General features: G+C 53.0%; 3 protein-coding genes across 3 annotated transcripts; 2 read left to right on the top strand and 1 right to left on the bottom strand.

Moving 5' to 3' along the window:
* Window positions 1-65: 65 nt before the first annotated feature.
* Window positions 66-2,246, top strand: CHCHD2 (coiled-coil-helix-coiled-coil-helix domain containing 2). The gene is made up of 4 exons (XM_082068453.1): window positions 66-243; window positions 736-982; window positions 1,556-1,718; window positions 1,943-2,246. The coding sequence occupies exons 1-4, from the start codon at window positions 194-196 to the stop codon at window positions 1,951-1,953; spliced, it is 471 nt and encodes a 156-aa protein (XP_081924579.1). The 5' UTR covers window positions 66-193; the 3' UTR covers window positions 1,954-2,246.
* A 1,666-nt stretch (window positions 2,247-3,912) lies between these two features.
* Window positions 3,913-11,249, top strand: PHKG1 (phosphorylase kinase catalytic subunit gamma 1). The gene is made up of 10 exons (XM_082068434.1): window positions 3,913-4,251; window positions 6,303-6,436; window positions 6,716-6,891; window positions 7,215-7,269; window positions 7,854-7,919; window positions 8,131-8,294; window positions 8,870-8,960; window positions 9,946-10,099; window positions 10,198-10,323; window positions 10,931-11,249. The coding sequence occupies exons 2-10, from the start codon at window positions 6,354-6,356 to the stop codon at window positions 11,180-11,182; spliced, it is 1,167 nt and encodes a 388-aa protein (XP_081924560.1). The 5' UTR covers window positions 3,913-4,251; window positions 6,303-6,353; the 3' UTR covers window positions 11,183-11,249.
* Window positions 11,250-11,846: 597 nt separating this feature from the next.
* On the bottom strand, window positions 11,847-16,749 carry SUMF2 (sulfatase modifying factor 2). The gene is made up of 9 exons (XM_082068391.1): window positions 16,621-16,749; window positions 16,138-16,294; window positions 15,155-15,269; window positions 14,554-14,598; window positions 14,196-14,346; window positions 13,597-13,652; window positions 13,091-13,175; window positions 12,409-12,571; window positions 11,847-12,074 (listed from the first exon to the last, which is right to left on the bottom strand). The coding sequence occupies exons 1-9, from the start codon at window positions 16,661-16,663 to the stop codon at window positions 11,969-11,971; spliced, it is 921 nt and encodes a 306-aa protein (XP_081924517.1). The 5' UTR covers window positions 16,664-16,749; the 3' UTR covers window positions 11,847-11,968.
* Between the last annotated feature and the right edge of the window lie 238 nt (window positions 16,750-16,987).

Here is a 16,987-nt window from a genome sequence, read left to right as displayed (position 1 = left end):
GGGGGCGCGGCCGATGGAGGGGGCGCGGCCGATGGAGGGGGCGCGGCCAGCGGAAGCCACGCCCCCGTGTGCCGGCAGTGACGCGGCGCGGGTCGGGTGACCTTCAGAGGCGGCGGCGGGTGGCGGCAGCGCAAGGGCCGCGTTCTCTCTTTTTATTTCTTTTTCCCCAGCTCAGCGAACCTCTCTCGCCGCGATGCCGAGGGGCGGCCGGAGCCGCACGTCCCGCGTGGCGCCCCCCGCCAGGTGAGGGCGGCTTGGACCCTTTTCTCTCCCTCTCTCTCCTTCCCCGCCCCCGGGTAGGCCGCAGGCGGCAGAGGCCTTTCTGCCATTGCGGGGTTGGGTGGCGCACTGCGGTGGGGAGGGGGGCCCGGCTGCTCTGAGCTCCGGGGGGGCGCCTGGCGGGCATGGGAGTGGATCTCCTCAGCCCTCGCTGGGCGGCAGGGCCCGGCCATCCGGTGCCTGAGCGCTAAGGCCTTATTTAATCAGCCCTTTTAGGTTATATCTCATTTCCCGCAAAATAACGCGGTCCTTTGGGGCGTGGGGCTGCAGTTGGTCCTTAAAACAACCAAAAAGAAGCCTGTACATATTACCCTGTTCATAAATAACAACATTGACTTCTTGCTATCACCGTGCAGGCTGTAACAAGGAGGAACCGCACATGGTCGTTCCCTGCAACCAGGCGGCCTCTGCCGGTTTGAATTTGTTAATGTGAGGTTTCTCTTTATGTCCCTGCAGTCGGGCACCACCGATGAGAGCTGCATCGCCAGCGCCTGCTGCTCGGGCGCCTGTCCCAGCGGCGGCACCACCTTCTGCCGTGGCTGCTCCTGCACCGAAGCAGCCTGGCCTGATGGCACAGATGGCGACAACTGCTGCCGGAGTCGCTGTGGGCTCTGCTGTAGGCCACACCATAGGTCATGCGCTTACTGGGGGATTTGGTGGAGGAAGCAGCTCTGAGCCTGCGAGGCCTGATATTACTTATCAGGTAAGAGAACATAACTGGACACCAGCTGATGCGGCACAGTTAACTTGTGACATCAACTCTATGTAACCTGAGGTAATTGCTATAGACTTAAAAACCACAGGAGTCACAGCTGGAAAACTGGGGTAGCTGTAGAGATTAAATCTCCAAGGTGACTACCACAATCACTATGAAGTATCTCAAAAGTAGTTCAAAGGGGTGCATGAGTGCATGTTGTTGGGTAGTAGTGGTGTTTTCTACTGTAGTACCTCTCTGATTCAGACAGGGCTTTCGCTCCAGGTCTACTGCAAGATCATCTTGTGCCGCTCAAACGTTAAGATAATGCTGTTGCCTCGTCCAGATGATATCTAGAGTTACCCAAGTGTACCCAAAGTTTCCCAAGTGTTTATAACTTGCAAAGCTGTTCAGTGTGTGTCATGCTGCTGCTGGAAACTTCATACTTCAGCCTGTTATTTATTTTTCCATTTAAAAAGTAACCCAGCATTTTGACTAAAACACAGGGAAGAAATACACAGCAAGCAGTACTGGGGTGGTTTGGCTGTGTAAAGGGACTTATGGAGGGTTTTGCTGTTTCAGGAGCCCCAGGCAGCTCAACCTGCCTACCAGCAGCAGCAGCAGGCACAGTTTGCTCCTTGCCAGTATGAAATGAAACAATTCCTGGAGTGCGCGCAGAACCAGACTGACCTCAAACTGTGCGAGGGCTTCAGTGAAGTACTGAAGCAGTGCAGGTTTGCTAATGGTAAGTCAACAATGCTAACAGAGGGCTACTGAATGAGCTAATTAATAAAATTATTGTGGGAACGTCTTGTTTTTGCTATCCATCTGGTAAAGAATGGGGATTGCTACAGAGCACAACAGTGAAGTCAGTTAAAGGAAGTTGCTGTTCTGTTTGGCCTTATAGCAAAGGAGGGCTGGACTGCTTGCTGTTCAGGGATTAACTGTGATAACTTTCTTACCTTACAGGTTTAGCCTAAGCCTTCAGAACAAGGTTGCTGAAGACCATCTTACAAGAACTGACCTGTGAATGAAAAAAAGCTTCAGTAATAAAGTCTGATATCTTGTTAGTTCACATATTCACGCTATTGTCCTCGTGGCTTGACGCCTGCTGTAGCCGCTACAGATGTGATAAAACTTACAACAGCAAATTAACTTCGCACAAAATGAAAGAATGAACAATAAAGTGGAATGAGCTAATTGGGGTTAACCTGTTTGGTGATTGTGTTGAATGTATGTGATATGGTGTCTAAATAAACTTCTCTCTCTAGAAGTACCTGGCTTTAGTGGACTTTGGAGTTGAGTCTGCAGGGTGAGCAGGCAAGGGCTGGTTTTGGCAGGATTCTGTCCGCTCACCAGCTGGAGTTACAGGAGTTTGGGAGCACCCGTGGCTCGGTGGGTGCCAGACATCTCCTGCTTGAGCATTTGAACCCTGCTGCTGGTTGAAATACACAAGGATGAGGAGCACAGTGTCTGACTCCACGCTATTCTGGATGCAGTGGGGCTCCGTTCCCCAAGGGCCTCCTGTTGTACTCTTAAAAACAAACTCTATATTCAGATTCAAGGGGTTCTGAGAACTATTTTCCCTCTGCTCTGAGAGGATCTCTCTGGGTGGCCATTACCTGAGCAAACCAATGTGCTATCAAGCAGCTGTGCAACTGCAAGATGATGCAGTCACGCCAGACTGGCAGTTCCCAGTAATACAAGCAGGGACTGGAGGACTTTTCTTCCTCCATCTTGTGGTCGGTGTCCTGGGCTGACACATGAGAAGGTGATGGCGGGTGGTGTGGCCTTTTCCTCCTCCCACCCAGCTTAGACAAGTGACAAAGCTACTGCTGCCACATGAAGGAAAAATAAATCTCCATTTTAAAAGTATTTAGTGATGCAAAGTGCAAATCTGCCTTTTTCCATTGGAGTGAGCAGCTAGATCCTGCCCTGCTAAAACCCCCGAAGCCTGCAGAGCGAGCACCCTCCTGCTCTCCAGCGCTGTCATAAACCCTGTGCTGCGAAGGGAGGATTGTGAGCACCAGGAAGGTGTGTTCTCACAGGGGAAGTGCGGGAGGGAATAACCTTGTACCGAAAAGTGCAATCCCTGTTAAAAATACTTTCATAACATGACCTGTTTTTCCTGAACTGCTTTTGTGCTGTTGGGTATTCTGCTTGTTCCCAAGAGCCCCCGTCTCTGACCTGCAGTTCCTAGAAAGGAAAAGCTAAAATCTGTATTCAAAATGGGGGACAAGGACAAAACTACCTTCGCCGGTGCCACCAGCAGCTTCGTTTCTGCTGATCAAGCTCACGTTTCAGTCGCCAGGTGCTTCGCCATCCTGGTGAAAAGAAGAAGAAAACCCAGTTTGGGCCAGAACGGCCTGTACTGGGCTGGTGCGGCAGACAGCCCTACAATACTCTTCCTGAGCAGGCGGGGAGATGCATTTATAGAGTCATACAATCATTTGGGTTGGAAGATCATTGAGTTCAACCAAAAACTAAATCTAGCACTAACCCACGTCCCTGAGAGCCTCATCTCTGCATCTTTTAAACCCCTCCAGGGATGGTGACTCCACCACTGCCCTGGGCAGCCTGTTCCAATGCCCGACAGCCCTTTTTTGGGAAGAAATTGTTCCCAATATCCAATCTAAACCTCCCCTGGTGCAACTTGAGGCCATTTCCTCTTGTCCTATCAGTTATTACTTGGAAGAAGAGACTTTTAGGCTTTGGGAAAAGCACAGTGCAGCCAGTAAAACAATGTACAGCTCACAATGTTGGAAAGCCAACAGCCCACGCAGGAAAGCCAAGAGGGGCGACCCGGCCAAGCCCCCCCGTAGCATCACCAGCTGGGAGCGGCTCAGCCACGAATCGCTCCGGCGCTTCCCCCCGCGCAGGGAAGGGTTAAAGCTCCGGTGCGCCGCGGGAAGTCCCCGAACCTCCGCGCTGCTCCGCGGCTCTTCCGCTCCCCTTCCGCTCCCCGCGGCCGCCGCCAGCAGCTCCTTCCCCCGGGGAAGGGGGGTCCGCGCTCCCCCATCACCTCCCTTCCAGCCGTGGCCCAACATGCCCCCCCGCCCGCCGCGGCTGCCAAGTCGCCCTGCGCTTTATTTTTGGCTCGGCGGCGGCGGCCAGCGCTGAGCGGCACCTCCCGGGCCCCCGGCTTCGGCTCCCGGACACCCGGCGGCACCCCCCGGGCGCCCAGCGGCAGCTCCCCGGAGCCCAGGCCCTAAGCCCGGCCCAGCCGCTGCCCTTGGCCCGTCCCGGGGAAGCGGCGGATCCAGGCTGCCCGCAGCGAGGTGAGGCCGGCGGGGGCGCCCTGCGGGAACCCGGGTTTTGGAAGAAAGCGGCTTCAGGAGACGGTGCGGGGGGAGGATTTGGGAGCCGGGGGGGGGGGGGTTAGCTACCCCAGGAAGGTTGATTTCAGGATTATTTTAAGCATTATTATTTCCCCGGGGGCTCCTTGCGGGCGCCAAAGCGGGAGGGGTCGGTGCAGAAACCCGCGCCTGGGGTGGGGGGATCGCGGGGGCCAGGACGGGGATTTTTGGGGTTCAGTGCCATAACTGGCCTGAAAGCTGACTTTGGCTTGAGCTTTGCAGAGCGATCTCAATCAATATTTGCATGTTATTGGATATTTACCAAGGCAAACATTTAAACCCCTGTTGTACAGCAGCGGGGTGACAACGTCCAGCACCGGCACCGTTAGCATTTATTCCTCCATCTGCCCAAAGACCGACAGCGTCCCCTGATCCCCTTTATCCCCCCCTTGCTCTCCCATGGAGCTCATACAGCCCTGATAATAAAACCAGCTTCTCCTGTTGGTGCTCCCTGCCAACTGTTTATATAACATCAGGATGTGTTAAACAAACTCTTGGGCTCTTTCCTCCCAGAAGTTGCACAGACCCCCAGCATCACTGCACAGTTGCTCCCCTGCCTCCAGCCCTTCGACACCAACTCCCAGGACTTTGATTTTCAGCTTCCAAAAAAAGAAAACCCCAAACTCTTTGTTTTCCCCCCCACCATGGAGATATTTTTCCCCTCGATGTTGCTTACAGTATTTCCAAAAGCTAAAATTTTACAAATTAAATCAAACTCATGGCTGTTTAGAAATGCTTCAGCCCTTGTTATAGCCCTAAACCACAGCATCAATCCTTATAACCAGGTCAGGACAGAGACGCATTGATAGTAAGATTTAAATGGACTTAGAGATGCAAACCTACCTGGGAGTGTCCTGGCAGAGCTATTGCCACCTCAGAGAGAAGGGCAAAGGAAAACTCACAACATCTGGGTTCTCCTGCCCACCTACTGTCCCTCCCCCAGCAGCAAACTGTCAGCCCAAAGCGACAATTTTGCTGCCTGAGCTTATAAGAGCTGCTTTCCACACCAGCTGCTTGGTGTCTGGGTACATTTGCGAGGCAGCTGGATCAGGACAATCGAGATTTCAGCAGTGCCGGGGGCAGGGACAAGCTCAGGGTGTCCAGTTCTCAGGGCATGAAGGGAAAAATGCCAGTGAAAATTAGGGATCGCGACTACTGGTTATTTTGTTTTGCCTCTCTCTATCCCAGAGCTCATGATATTGTCACACTCTTCCTCCTTGTTATACTAAAAAACAAACAGCTGTCCTCGTGCTGGCTCAGCCCCGGCTGACCCCACACAACACGGCTGTCCCCAGACACTCGATCCCCTGCCTATACCCTGACCCGCCAAGCCCCCTTGCGACCCATTTTCCCTCCTTAGTCCTTTTCCGTTCAACTTTAAACACTGTTTTTTTCCTCCTTGTTCTCATGCAAACTGTTCCAGACAACTTAGTAGCAAAAAAGACAAGGAGATTTTAGGGCTTCGCAGGGGTCTTTGGGTGGTGCTGGTGTGGGGTGACCTGGGGACGTTCCAACCTGCCTTGGATACCGCTCGCCTTTGTGAGCTTGAGGTGCAGCTTCACCGCTGCCCCCCCAGCGCTCCCCATGCTCTCCATACAGCACTTCGGCAGGAGACTCATAAAAGAATTGGTCCAGTTGCTTTCCCAGGTGGGAGAAACCAGGGGGAGTGTGGTGTAGCCCTTAGCACTTGGTAGGAGCTGGAGGACGATGGTTTTGAGGTGCTGGAGCTCTTCCAAAACCTCAGCCCCAGCCAGGCTACAGCGATCCGGTGGGATTTCTCCTTTTCTCAATGGGATCTCCACAGGGTCCCAAGGGCAAAGCTTTGCGTTTCCAACCATCAAAATGTCCCGTTTGGTCTGTGGTCCAGTATCATCATCCTCCTCCTCTTCCCTCCTGGATGTTTTCTCCTCTGGAAGGGATTGGGTCCCTGTCCCGGAGCAGTGAGTGCCCATCGCGCTCTTTTCTCCTTGCAGCCCTTTTCTGCTGGCAGACAAGCCCGGAGTGTTGCTGGACAGAAGCCAGAGATGACCAAGGAGGAAGACTTACCGGACTGGAGCTCATCCAAGGAGTTCTATGAAAAATATGAGCCGAAGGAGGTTTTGGGCAGGTAAAGCTTGTTTTTGGCAAACTGTGGTTTCACCTGCTCCTATACCTGAGAGAAACAGCATCCCCTGGGAACCCAATATGAACAAGGCCCATGGCAGCATGGAGTTAAAAATAGCATGAAAAAACCATTTCCATCAGCTCAGAAACTTCTGCCCCACCACAACAAAGCAAAACCCACCCGCACATGAAAACACCAGCCAGCCCAGCGCTGATGGCTGGTGAAGTCAGGCTGGACGGGGAGGAACGGAAACCCCCATCTTGTCTGTGTTGTCCCTGGCAGGGGGGTGAGCAGCGTCGTCCGTCGCTGCATTCACAAAACCACCCAGCAGGAGTACGCCGTGAAGATCATCGACATCACAGCGGGGAACATATCGCCCGAGGAGGTGCAGGAGCTGCGAGAAGCCACCGCCAAAGAGATCGACATTCTCCGGAAAGTCTCAGGCCACCCCAATGTCAGTAAGTGCAGCTGTGGGCATCGGAGCAAGAGGGTTTTCTGCCCCATTTCTTCCTCAGGGTGTCCCCAAGAAGGGGTTTTGGGGTGAAATCCCTGAAGGGTCAGACCTCTGATGGTCCTAACACGGTGCAGGGCACCTGATCAAAGCATCATTTGCTTTACCTCCGTACATGTGCCACCAGTGCCCAGGTCATCTCCCAGCCAAAATACTAATGAAGATCAACTCCTCATTACTTCAATTAGCAATTAGATCAGCACTTTGTAGTCCATTAATGAACAGGAACATGCTATGCACTGTCCTCACAGCCCCTGTGTTCTATTGCAGTCCAGTTGAAGGACAGCTACGAATCCAACACCTTCTTCTTCTTGGTGTTTGACCTGTAAGTACCAGCTGCCCGTCTCCCCAAGCCCATTCCCATTCTGCAGGCAGCCACCAACGCCCGCCCCAACTTTTTATGGCCCGAAAAGGGGACAAACAGCTCTTGCTTGAGGTAGAAATGAGCCTCGATTGCTGTGAGCTGGCTCACTGCAGCCTGGCCGGCAGCGTTTCCCCTCCGTCAGCGGCTCCGCACTGCTCAGGTTTCTCCATAACCTTTGGCAGGAGCTGTTGTGCATCCCTGCGGGTTATTTATATGCTCGGTGGGCCCGGGGTGCATGTGACACTGTGCCTTCTGACACCGGGGCAGCGCGATGGGTGGCAGCGGAGGGGGATGGCACCGGGAGAGCCCCGTCCCTGTCCCATCCAAAAACCTGCCCTCTGCGGGAACAGCCTTTCCTCCTCCTGTCTGATGTTTTTGCAGCAACGTGTAGGCATTTTTACCCACAAGCTGGCTTGTCACTTTGTGCAATGGGTGCCCTAGAGCTGTCAGGACTCACTGACCCCCCCGTTGATCCTCCCCACAGGCTTGGGGCTGGTTTGCCATTGCAGCTCAGCTGCTGCCTCTGTTTTCCCTCCCACGTGCAGGATGAAGAGAGGGGAGCTCTTTGACTACCTCACCGAGAAAGTCACCTTGAGCGAGAAGGAAACCAGGTAAGGCCAGATGCAGAGGGCTAAAAATCACGCTGCAGCAGCTGAGCGCAGGTTCGCAGGCTGACCTGGCAGCCAGCACAGCGCCCACGGGCACAACTGCACCCCAGGCTGTGCCCAGAGACGGGGGCACAGTCCTTGTCCCTGTCCCCATCCTCGGGGGGATGGTGCCGGTGGGTGTTGGGGTCAGGAGAGCTGCTCTCACCCGCCCCAGGAAGATCATGCGTGCGCTGCTGGAAGTGATCCAGTACCTCCACTCCATCAACATCGTCCACCGCGACCTGAAGCCAGAGAACATCCTCCTGGATGACGACATGAACATCAAGCTGACGGACTTTGGCTTCTCCTGCCAGCTGCGCGAGAACGAGAAGCTCAAAGGTAGGAAGATGGTGAGGCGGGCACAATGCCAGGCTGGCCCGGGGCCGGTAGAGCCAGCCTGTTGCCACAATGCCCAGGGCGAGTTGGTGGAGTCTCTCCATCCCTGGAGTCTCCCTGGGGCCAGTCTCGCTGCCATGGGTGCACACAGGTGCCTCTTGGCTCGGGGTGCCCTCCCGCTGCCGGTGGCACGGCCTCCACGCTGCGCTCCTTACCATGAACACGTTGCTGCCCATTAGGAAAACCATCCTGTTCTTCCCACTGCTTTTCTCCCCAAGCTGACCCTCATCACCCATGCATTTACTGCCCAACATTAAAGTTGTTCCCCAACTCCTACCCTGCAAAGAGCCACACATCCAACAACAAGCATCGCCCCCATCGCTCTCCTCACTCGCATTTTTGCCATTATAACCCACCAAGAGAAGTGACCAGCGAGACGCACACAGGTTGCAGTTACTCCCTGCAAGCGCCACCGCTGCGAAGATCCCACCTGGGATCCAGATCCCCTCACCGACTGCTCAGGGGACGACACCAACCGTCCCGAGCGGCTCAGGGGATGCTCTGCCCTGTCTTTGCAGAGATCTGCGGCACCCCTGGCTACCTGGCCCCCGAGATCCTGCAGTGCTCCATGGACGATGAGCACCAAGGCTACGGGAAGGAGGTTGATATGTGAGTGAGATGCTTTCCTTCCCACCTCACCCTGCTCCTAAAACACACGTGGTTTGAGGCACAGCAAGAGTTGTGCAGATGGGGACCAATGAGTGTTTGGAAGAAATTAAATTGATGCACCAAAAAACACCCTTTGGGGGCTGTGAGGGGCTGTCCTGGTGAGCAGGGGGCTCTGGCACAGCGCTGGGGGAGAAGCAACATGGGGATGAGCCCATGTCCTTGCTTTGCCCTGTCAGCGCAGAAAAATCACCTCAGGGCTGGGTCCAAGGTCCAGCACTTTTTAAACACACCCCGTAGCAAAACACAAGTCCAAGGCAGCCCCTGAGAGAGCGCCCGGCTCAGGAAAGCCCCTCAGAGCCCAGTCCAAGCCCTGCAGGGACGTTGCCACCATTTCTGGTGGCTGCAGGCTCAGGTGTACAGTGCTGAGAGCTGTAATGAACCGCTTGAGACGTATCAGGGCATTTCGGCCCCTTTTCAGTTTAAATACCCCCATTAAGCCCAGCACCAGGATGCTTTGCAAATCTGAACTGAGACAGCCCCAGAGCATCCAGCTTTGCTGGCACCGCCACATCCCACCCTCCCACACCCTCTCCCTCCCCTAAAATCCCCAAGAAAGGTAAATGCCACCAGTTTACAGTGTCCATGAACACAGCTCCACATCAGCTCAACACAAAAACCCAAAACCGCTCCCAACAGCAAAGCAGCTTCTGCTCCTTATTAACCATCAGGGCTACCGAGCTCCAGCAGAGAGCTCAGCGTCCCTCATCACCGAATGCCCTGAGTTGGAAGGGACCCACAAAGATCATCAAGTCCAACTCCTGCCCCTGCATAGGACAACCCCAAAAATCACACAGTGTGAATTCAGACACCGCCCAGGGCAGTGCCCTGGTTTTCTAAGGTGGCAAAGCCCAGCGTGTCCCATCTGGGGGGATACGGATCCGTGTGGGTGTCCCCGGGGCTGGAGGGTCCCACTGGCTGCCCGCAGGTGGAGCACCGGGGTGATCATGTACACCTTGCTGGCCGGCTCGCCGCCCTTCTGGCACCGCAAGCAGATGCTGATGCTGCGGATGATCATGAACGGGGACTACCAGTTCGGCTCCCCGGAGTGGGACGACCGCTCGGACACCGTCAAGGACCTGGTAGGTGCTTGGGGATGGCAAAAGCTTTTTTTTTGGGGGGGGGTGGGGGGATTGCAGATACCTGAGACAGCCCTGGTTGATTTGGTGCCCTGGTGCAGATCTCCCGGTTCCTGGTGGTGGACCCGCAGCAGCGGTACACGGCCGAGGAGGCGCTGGCGCACCCCTTCTTCCAGCAGTACGACGTGGAGGAGGTCCGGCACTTCAGCCCCTTCCGCAAATTCAAGGTGAGCTTGGGGATGGGGGTGTCTCTGCACCCCGACCCTCAGCCCCGGAGCTGCAGGAGCTGGGCGGTGGGATGGGTTTCCCAGCTGAACTGGGAGTTCAAACCAGCCAGGCTGGTGGATCTGGGCTTTGGCTGGACGCAGTAGTCTGGGTGGAGACCCTTCTCCGAGCGCTGTTTAATTTACTTTCTGGTATTTACTGAGAGCTTTTGTACAGAAGGGAATTAAATGCGAAAAGGGGAAAGCCTGCCTATCCCCCAAATGATTTAAAAAAATACTTCTAAGGGGAAATTAATGATCTTGACATCACATGGGTGCCTCAAATGATGCAAAAGTTGATAAAACAGAGAAATCCTTTCCCTATAGCTGGACATGAAGGCAGCGCAGAGGTACCCAAAGTGGCATTAGGTGACACATTTAGGCCTGAGGCACAGTTTTAATTTAAAGGCACACTTGGAGAAAGCCCGTACCGCTCACACGGGACTAAATACCCGTGCCAGGAGCTGGGTTCCCTCCCAACTCCTCCACATCCACATGGGATGCACTGGGGCCAATCCGGTCCTGTTGTGAGCTTGGCCATGAATTCCAACGTGTTCCCCCCGTGCTGCAGGTGATCTGTCTCACCGTCCTGGCGTCCGTCCGTATTTACTACCAGTACCGGCTGGTGAAGTCGGTCACCAGGGAGCTGGTGGTGCGGGACCCCTACGCCCTGAAGCCCGTCCGCAAACTGATCGACGCCTGTGCCTTCCGCACCTACCGGCACTGGGTGAAGAAGGGGGAGGCGCAGAACAGAGCCGCCCTCTTCGAGAACACCTGCAAGGCCATTTTGCTGACCCTGGCAGCCGAGGAAGAGCTGTTTTGATCGCCGCTGCATAAAACCGATGAGTTTGCTTAGAGTTAAGGCGAGTAAAATATTTGAAAAAAAAAAACCAACCAGTGATTTGTTTTGCCTTTTCTTTTGCCGGCCTCAGGGCAGGTGCAAAGCAAACCCAGAGGATGGCTGCAACTTTCCCCTTTGGGTTGGGAAAGATCCTTAAGATCGAGTCTATCTGTTAACCCAACACTGTCACTACCCCACGTCTCTGAGAACCTCATCTCCGTGTCTGTTCTACCCCTCCAGGGATGGTGACTCCACCACTGCCCTGGGCAGCCTGTTCCAATGCCCGACAGCCCTTTCCATAAAGAAATTGTTTCCAATATCCAACCTCAACCTCCCTTGGGCAACTTGAGGCTGTTTCCTCTCGCCCTGTTGCTTGTTCCTTGGGAGAAGAGCCCAACACCCTCCATGCTCCAAGCTCCTTTCAGGCAGTTCAGAGATCAGAAGGTCTCCCCTCAGCTCCTGTTCTCCAGCTGGAGGTCAGAGCAGCTCTGTCCTGGTCCCCCCACACACACCCCCTTCTGCTTATTTAAAAGACACCTAAAGGGGAGCTGTAATATCCACCACACTAAAAGGACATTAAAGCCAAACCACCCTGCCTGCCATTCCAAATCACCGCTCATGCCGGATGCCCCAGTGAGGAGAGGAGTTTTAGCTGAAAGTATTTATTTTTCGTCTTTAAAACTGTCTGAGTTTAATGGATGTGGCTGCCGGGGGATACTGTTCATCTCCACAGGAGAAAATGCCTTTGGGTCTTCCCGAGTGAGCTCCTCAGAGCTCGGGTCTGGTCCGGTGTTGCTCGGCTGTGCCGGGGGGGACGTCGGCAGCGCAGCGGAAACTGAGGTTGTCGGAGGCCGAGTCCGGCGTGTTCCCCATTCTCACAGGGAGAAGAAGAGACACAACGTCAGGGATCCTTCCTAGTCAATGCTTACATCATGTAATGTGACCTAGACTAGAAACATACTCCACTTCCCTTGAATAGCTTCAAGAAAAGCATTGAATTCCAAATACTTGATGGAAAATACACATCATTTGAGAAGCAATTAGTTATAGCAGCAAAATTTTTAGCACTACTTGTAGCGTGTTTTCCTAACTGCTTCTCAGAAAAAAAATGAGTAGGAACTGACAAAAGTCTTAAAAACCCCCTTCCAAATAAAACCAAGCCAGAAGAAATCACTGCAAATCAGTGTCCGGACGTCACCCGGACCTACCTGGTAGTCACGCGAGCTTTATGATTTGCAGACCCATCTGCGGTGTCAATCCACGAGGCGCCTCTCAGCACCTGCATTTTCTGAGCACGCTGCCTCGACAGCCCTGGAGTCGCGTACTCGGACGCCGTCCACTCCCACGTGTTCCCCAGCAGGTCGTAGAGCCCTGAGACAAATACGCGAGAGCACGTTTGTAAGGGCTGCAAAAGCATTTTGGTGTATGGGACAGGGCGCAACATTCGAAGCATTGCTCGAACAGCATGGTTTAATGGCAAGACTGGGAATTGGAAGCTATTTTTTGTGTTGCAAAATACCCCCGGCTCACAAATCTCACATTTAAATGTGTCTGGTCGCTTCCCACCTGTGTGAGGGCACGGCATCCGCTGCCCTCCAAACAGCGTGCTTGGGACTTTCAGGTAAATCACACCAAAGTGCAAAATAACTGACTTGTAATTAAGAGCAGGGGATAGTTTGGTGCGTTGAAGTGCACCAGGTGCATGTCAGCCAGCTCCAAAAACAATCACCAGCGCTTTTGCTGGGCTTGGTGGTTCTATCAAGATGCTGACATGATCCCATGTCATATTAGAAACCTTGCTATAATTATGGGATTTCATAATTAGCATTGAATGGGTGTTAGGAAGCAAATGCCATCCTCAAAACCAGGGCGGGGGTGTCTGCTCCGTACCGTAGCTGTTCTGAGGAGGGAACGCTGCCACCGGCGAGACGCCGTGATAACCGTCGTCAGCCGTGTCCACCCTCGGGAACTCACCCTGCGGGAAGAAGATCGCTCCAAGACCCATCATGGAGACAACACAGTCCTGCTCTTCACAGGACCGTGTTACACTTAAATAATGCAAATAACTCTGTTGCAAATTAACTCCACGCAGCATTGCTGGCTGAGAGAGGAGATCACCTAACGTTCTCCCAAGACAACCTCCCTTGCGAACAAAGTTATGTATGAACTTTAGGTTATGAGTGAATTTTTGGAAGCACTGAAATCCCAGTTTCCCAGGGAAGCTGAGTCCGCTCCCTCTATGGCTATTTGGGATAACCCACCAGGAGCCGAATTTTGGACCCCACGTTGCTTGCCAGGACCACGCTGCCTGCTCGGGCAGCCACACGCTCTGTGGTCCAGTTAAACTCCACCCTCGGCAGAGCTCAGCATAGATGGGATGATTTTTAGGATCTTACCTGCCACAGATTCGTACGGTTTGGCTGAAACTTGTTTCCCCAGGGATAGACCCTTCCTGCCAAAGAGGAAGAGACACCGTCACCCCTGTGTCCCTCCAGCCTCTGTGTTTGTCTATTTTTAACCAGGTTTTTATGACCATCCTTTTCTGCTCAGCTTGGGACACTGAGAGGGGTTTCTATGAACAGGGCTTGTTGGTCTAATCCCTACAGACGCTGCGAAGGAGGCGAGGAGAGATGGGAATCAGTATCAGCTCCTGTTCACAAACCATCGCTCCTGCCAGGGAGCCCCACGGTCCCCACAGTGATCCCCACACCAATGTGTGCGTGTTGGGGGTCACTCCATGCCCAAACCCCCGATATGTTTAGCTAGCAGAAATGATTTGTTTAAGAAGATGCATGAAGATCTTAGATAAGCCCCTTCTTCCTATATTATTATTATTACTATTACTACTACAACTACCAATTTGACTTCCAGGCCAAAAGCAGCAGTTCAGCCCCGCAGATTAACCTCAGAAAACATCCCTGGATGGAGGTTTGGATCTGGTAGAACTAATTACTCGATGCCTGTTCGGAGGAAGGTCAGAGCCTGCGGTACGTACGCTCCAGCCCTCCCCTGGCAGCGAATTCCCACTCCTCCTCCGCCGGGAGCCTCTTCCCCTTCCAGGCGCAGAACGTCTGCGCGTCGTTCCAGCTCACGTGCAGCACCGGGTAATCCAGCCTGTCCTTTATGCTGGAGCCAGGACCCGAGGGCTGGGAGGAGGAATCACATTGAACAGATGTTTTGATGAATTTTTCAATTAAAAAGGGAGTAATGGACAGAACAGAGCGAGGCAGGGAATGTGCAGCAACCAGAGATGCTATTTTTTCCCCCCATTTTCAGTGGATAAGGTTCAGCACACACCAACACATCCACGCTGCCAGCACTGAGAGGACTCACCACACCGGGTTTGCACTCACTTGTCGCCAAAAAGCCTTCTCGATGGGCAGCCACCATGGGGCAGACTGGGAAAAGAAATGACGCCACATTAAAGCTGAATGGCAACACCCTTTCCCCGCCAACACCTTCCAACGGCAGCGTGTGTAAATAAGAGCATCTGTTAGTCTGGAAATGGTTAAATGCTGCAGTTTGAGCTGGGTTGTCACAGGCATTTTACTAGTGCTTTCCAACAGAGGAGGGGCATTTGCTTTTAAAAATGAAAAAATCTCAAGAAGCCCATGCTGCTTAGTTTTCTATTTCAAGGTTTGATTAATAAAGTACTTTGAAATGTGCTTTGCTCTCTCCCAGCTCACCAGAGCATCTCAGGAGTCCTGTCCAACAGTGTTTGGAGAGGATGTAAACAGGGAAGCGCCATAAATCAACCCAGGCTCAACCCAGCTGTTCAGTTTCAAAAGCAAAACAACCCAAGACTAAATTAAAAACCACTGAGAATGGGCAAACTCTGCACAGAGAGGGAGCTGCTCCGCAGCAGAAAAGCAACACTGGCAAGGGTCTTTTTTACTTAAAGCAGAGAGGTCAGAAATACCAGCACTGAAACATCCCCGCGGGGTTCAGATTTACCTCCAGCTTTTGGGTGACTTTTTTTTTCAGCTCTTCAGATACGAAATCCTCAAAGACGAAGCTCCAGCCAAATGCTTCTGCTTCTGTTTTGTATTTCTTTTCTCTAACAAACTCCCTGGCACAAACACAACACGCTCAGGCGTCTGGGTAAGAGTTCTGCAAGAGTCCCACTGCCAAATACAGTATTCACAGCAACAAAATCCCTTAAAAGCCATTAAAACCTATGGCTGCTGTTAGTTAAATGTCCCCAAAATGCACATAAATGTCACATACTGTGAATAATCTCATCCTACTCCTGTCCCGTTTGTTTCCCCATTACTGTGTGGTGCTGGGCAGCTACTGGTGTGTGGAAATGTTTTTAACCAAGAGCTCAGCCAGGCAAATAAATTCATTTTGCCCAGTGCATTTACTGGTGCTTTGCACAGGGGCTTCCACGAAATACGGGAGGAGTGGTCCCCTGTTTACAAATTGGAATGGAACCTATAGGAGCCTAAAATCTGAAACAGTACAGTATGGCCGTATTAGTAAGAAAAAGACGCACAGAGATTTGCAAGGAAAATCAGAAAAGTGAAAATAGGGAGAAGGAAAAAGGAAAAAATAAAATTAAAAAAGAAAAAATGGAAAAAAAGAAGAAAAAGGAAAAAAGAAAATAGAAAAAGGGAAAAAAGGGAAAATGAAAAAGAAAAAGGGAAAAAGGAAAATCAAGGGAAAGGAGAAAAGAAAAAAGTAGGAAAAAGAATAAAAGGGAAAAAGGGAGAAAAAATACAACAAATGATAAAAAAAGCAGCATGTTTGCAAGCTGCTCTGGCAAGATGCTTCAGCTTGCACCTGGAGAAGGGATTTATTACTGACGGACACATGTTTTGGCTCTAAGGAAGTGCTGGGAGCACCCAGGCATTGGCATCGGACCCAAGCAGCACCCAAGCCCCAGGACCAGCCCCCACGTCCCCCCCAGAGCCGAGTGGGGCCGGACGCGCTCCCACCTGAACTCCCGGTTGGTGACGGGGTACTTGTCGATGGCGAACGGCTTCACCGTCACCTCCCGGCCGGGCTGCTCTTCATCCCTCTGCTCCAGCGACCCGGACCCCATCCAAAACCTGCCGCCGGGCAGCTGCACCATGCTGTCCTGCATCCCCAGCGCTGCAAGTGAAGACATTCGGCGTGAGAAATTTCATTTTTAAACACGACCGCGCAGACAGCACGTGTTATTTGTCAGAAAGTCACTTTTATGTGCTAGAGGTAGGGTGCAATATAGTGACTATTATTAGCATTTGTATAGGTTTGTATTTTTTTGATTACAAGCCATTTAAAAGTCACATTCTCGGTGTCTCTCTTGGGAAAGTGACGGCTCCACTGGGTTAAACCAGCGAGGCAGCTCCTTTGCGATTAGAAGGGAACCGATGCAGGGAGAAACGAAAGCGACTTTTCCGGCTTCCCTGCCAGGCAAAGGCGGCTCTGACCCTCACCCAGCACCCAGCACCCGGCCAGGAGAACCAGCCCCAGCCCCATGGCCCCGGCGGCGGCGGAGGGACCGGGAAGGGACCGGACGGGGACCGGGGACGGACCGGCGGAACCGCCGCGCTCTGACCCAGAAGTGCTGCGGGGCTCCGGGAAGTGGTTCCGGGCCCCTCCCCGCCCAGACCCGCCTCCTCCGGGGCGCTACTTAAAGGAGGCTTCTTTATTCTATTTTTTTTTTTTTTTTTTTAAGAAAAGCGATGATTCTGTAACACGGGAATTGCACGTAAAGGTTGAAAAGCGTTTTGCCTCCGCACATGGGGGTTTCAGCCTGGAGAACAGGAGGCTGAGGGGAGGACCTGGTCACTCTGCAACTGC

This window comes from Streptopelia decaocto, assembly GCF_964273445.1.
Source record: "Streptopelia decaocto genome assembly, chromosome: 18".
NCBI lineage: Eukaryota > Metazoa > Chordata > Aves > Columbiformes > Columbidae > Streptopelia > Streptopelia decaocto.
Note: the sequence above shows the minus strand (reverse complement) of the source record. Positions and strands in the feature narration are given on the sequence as shown.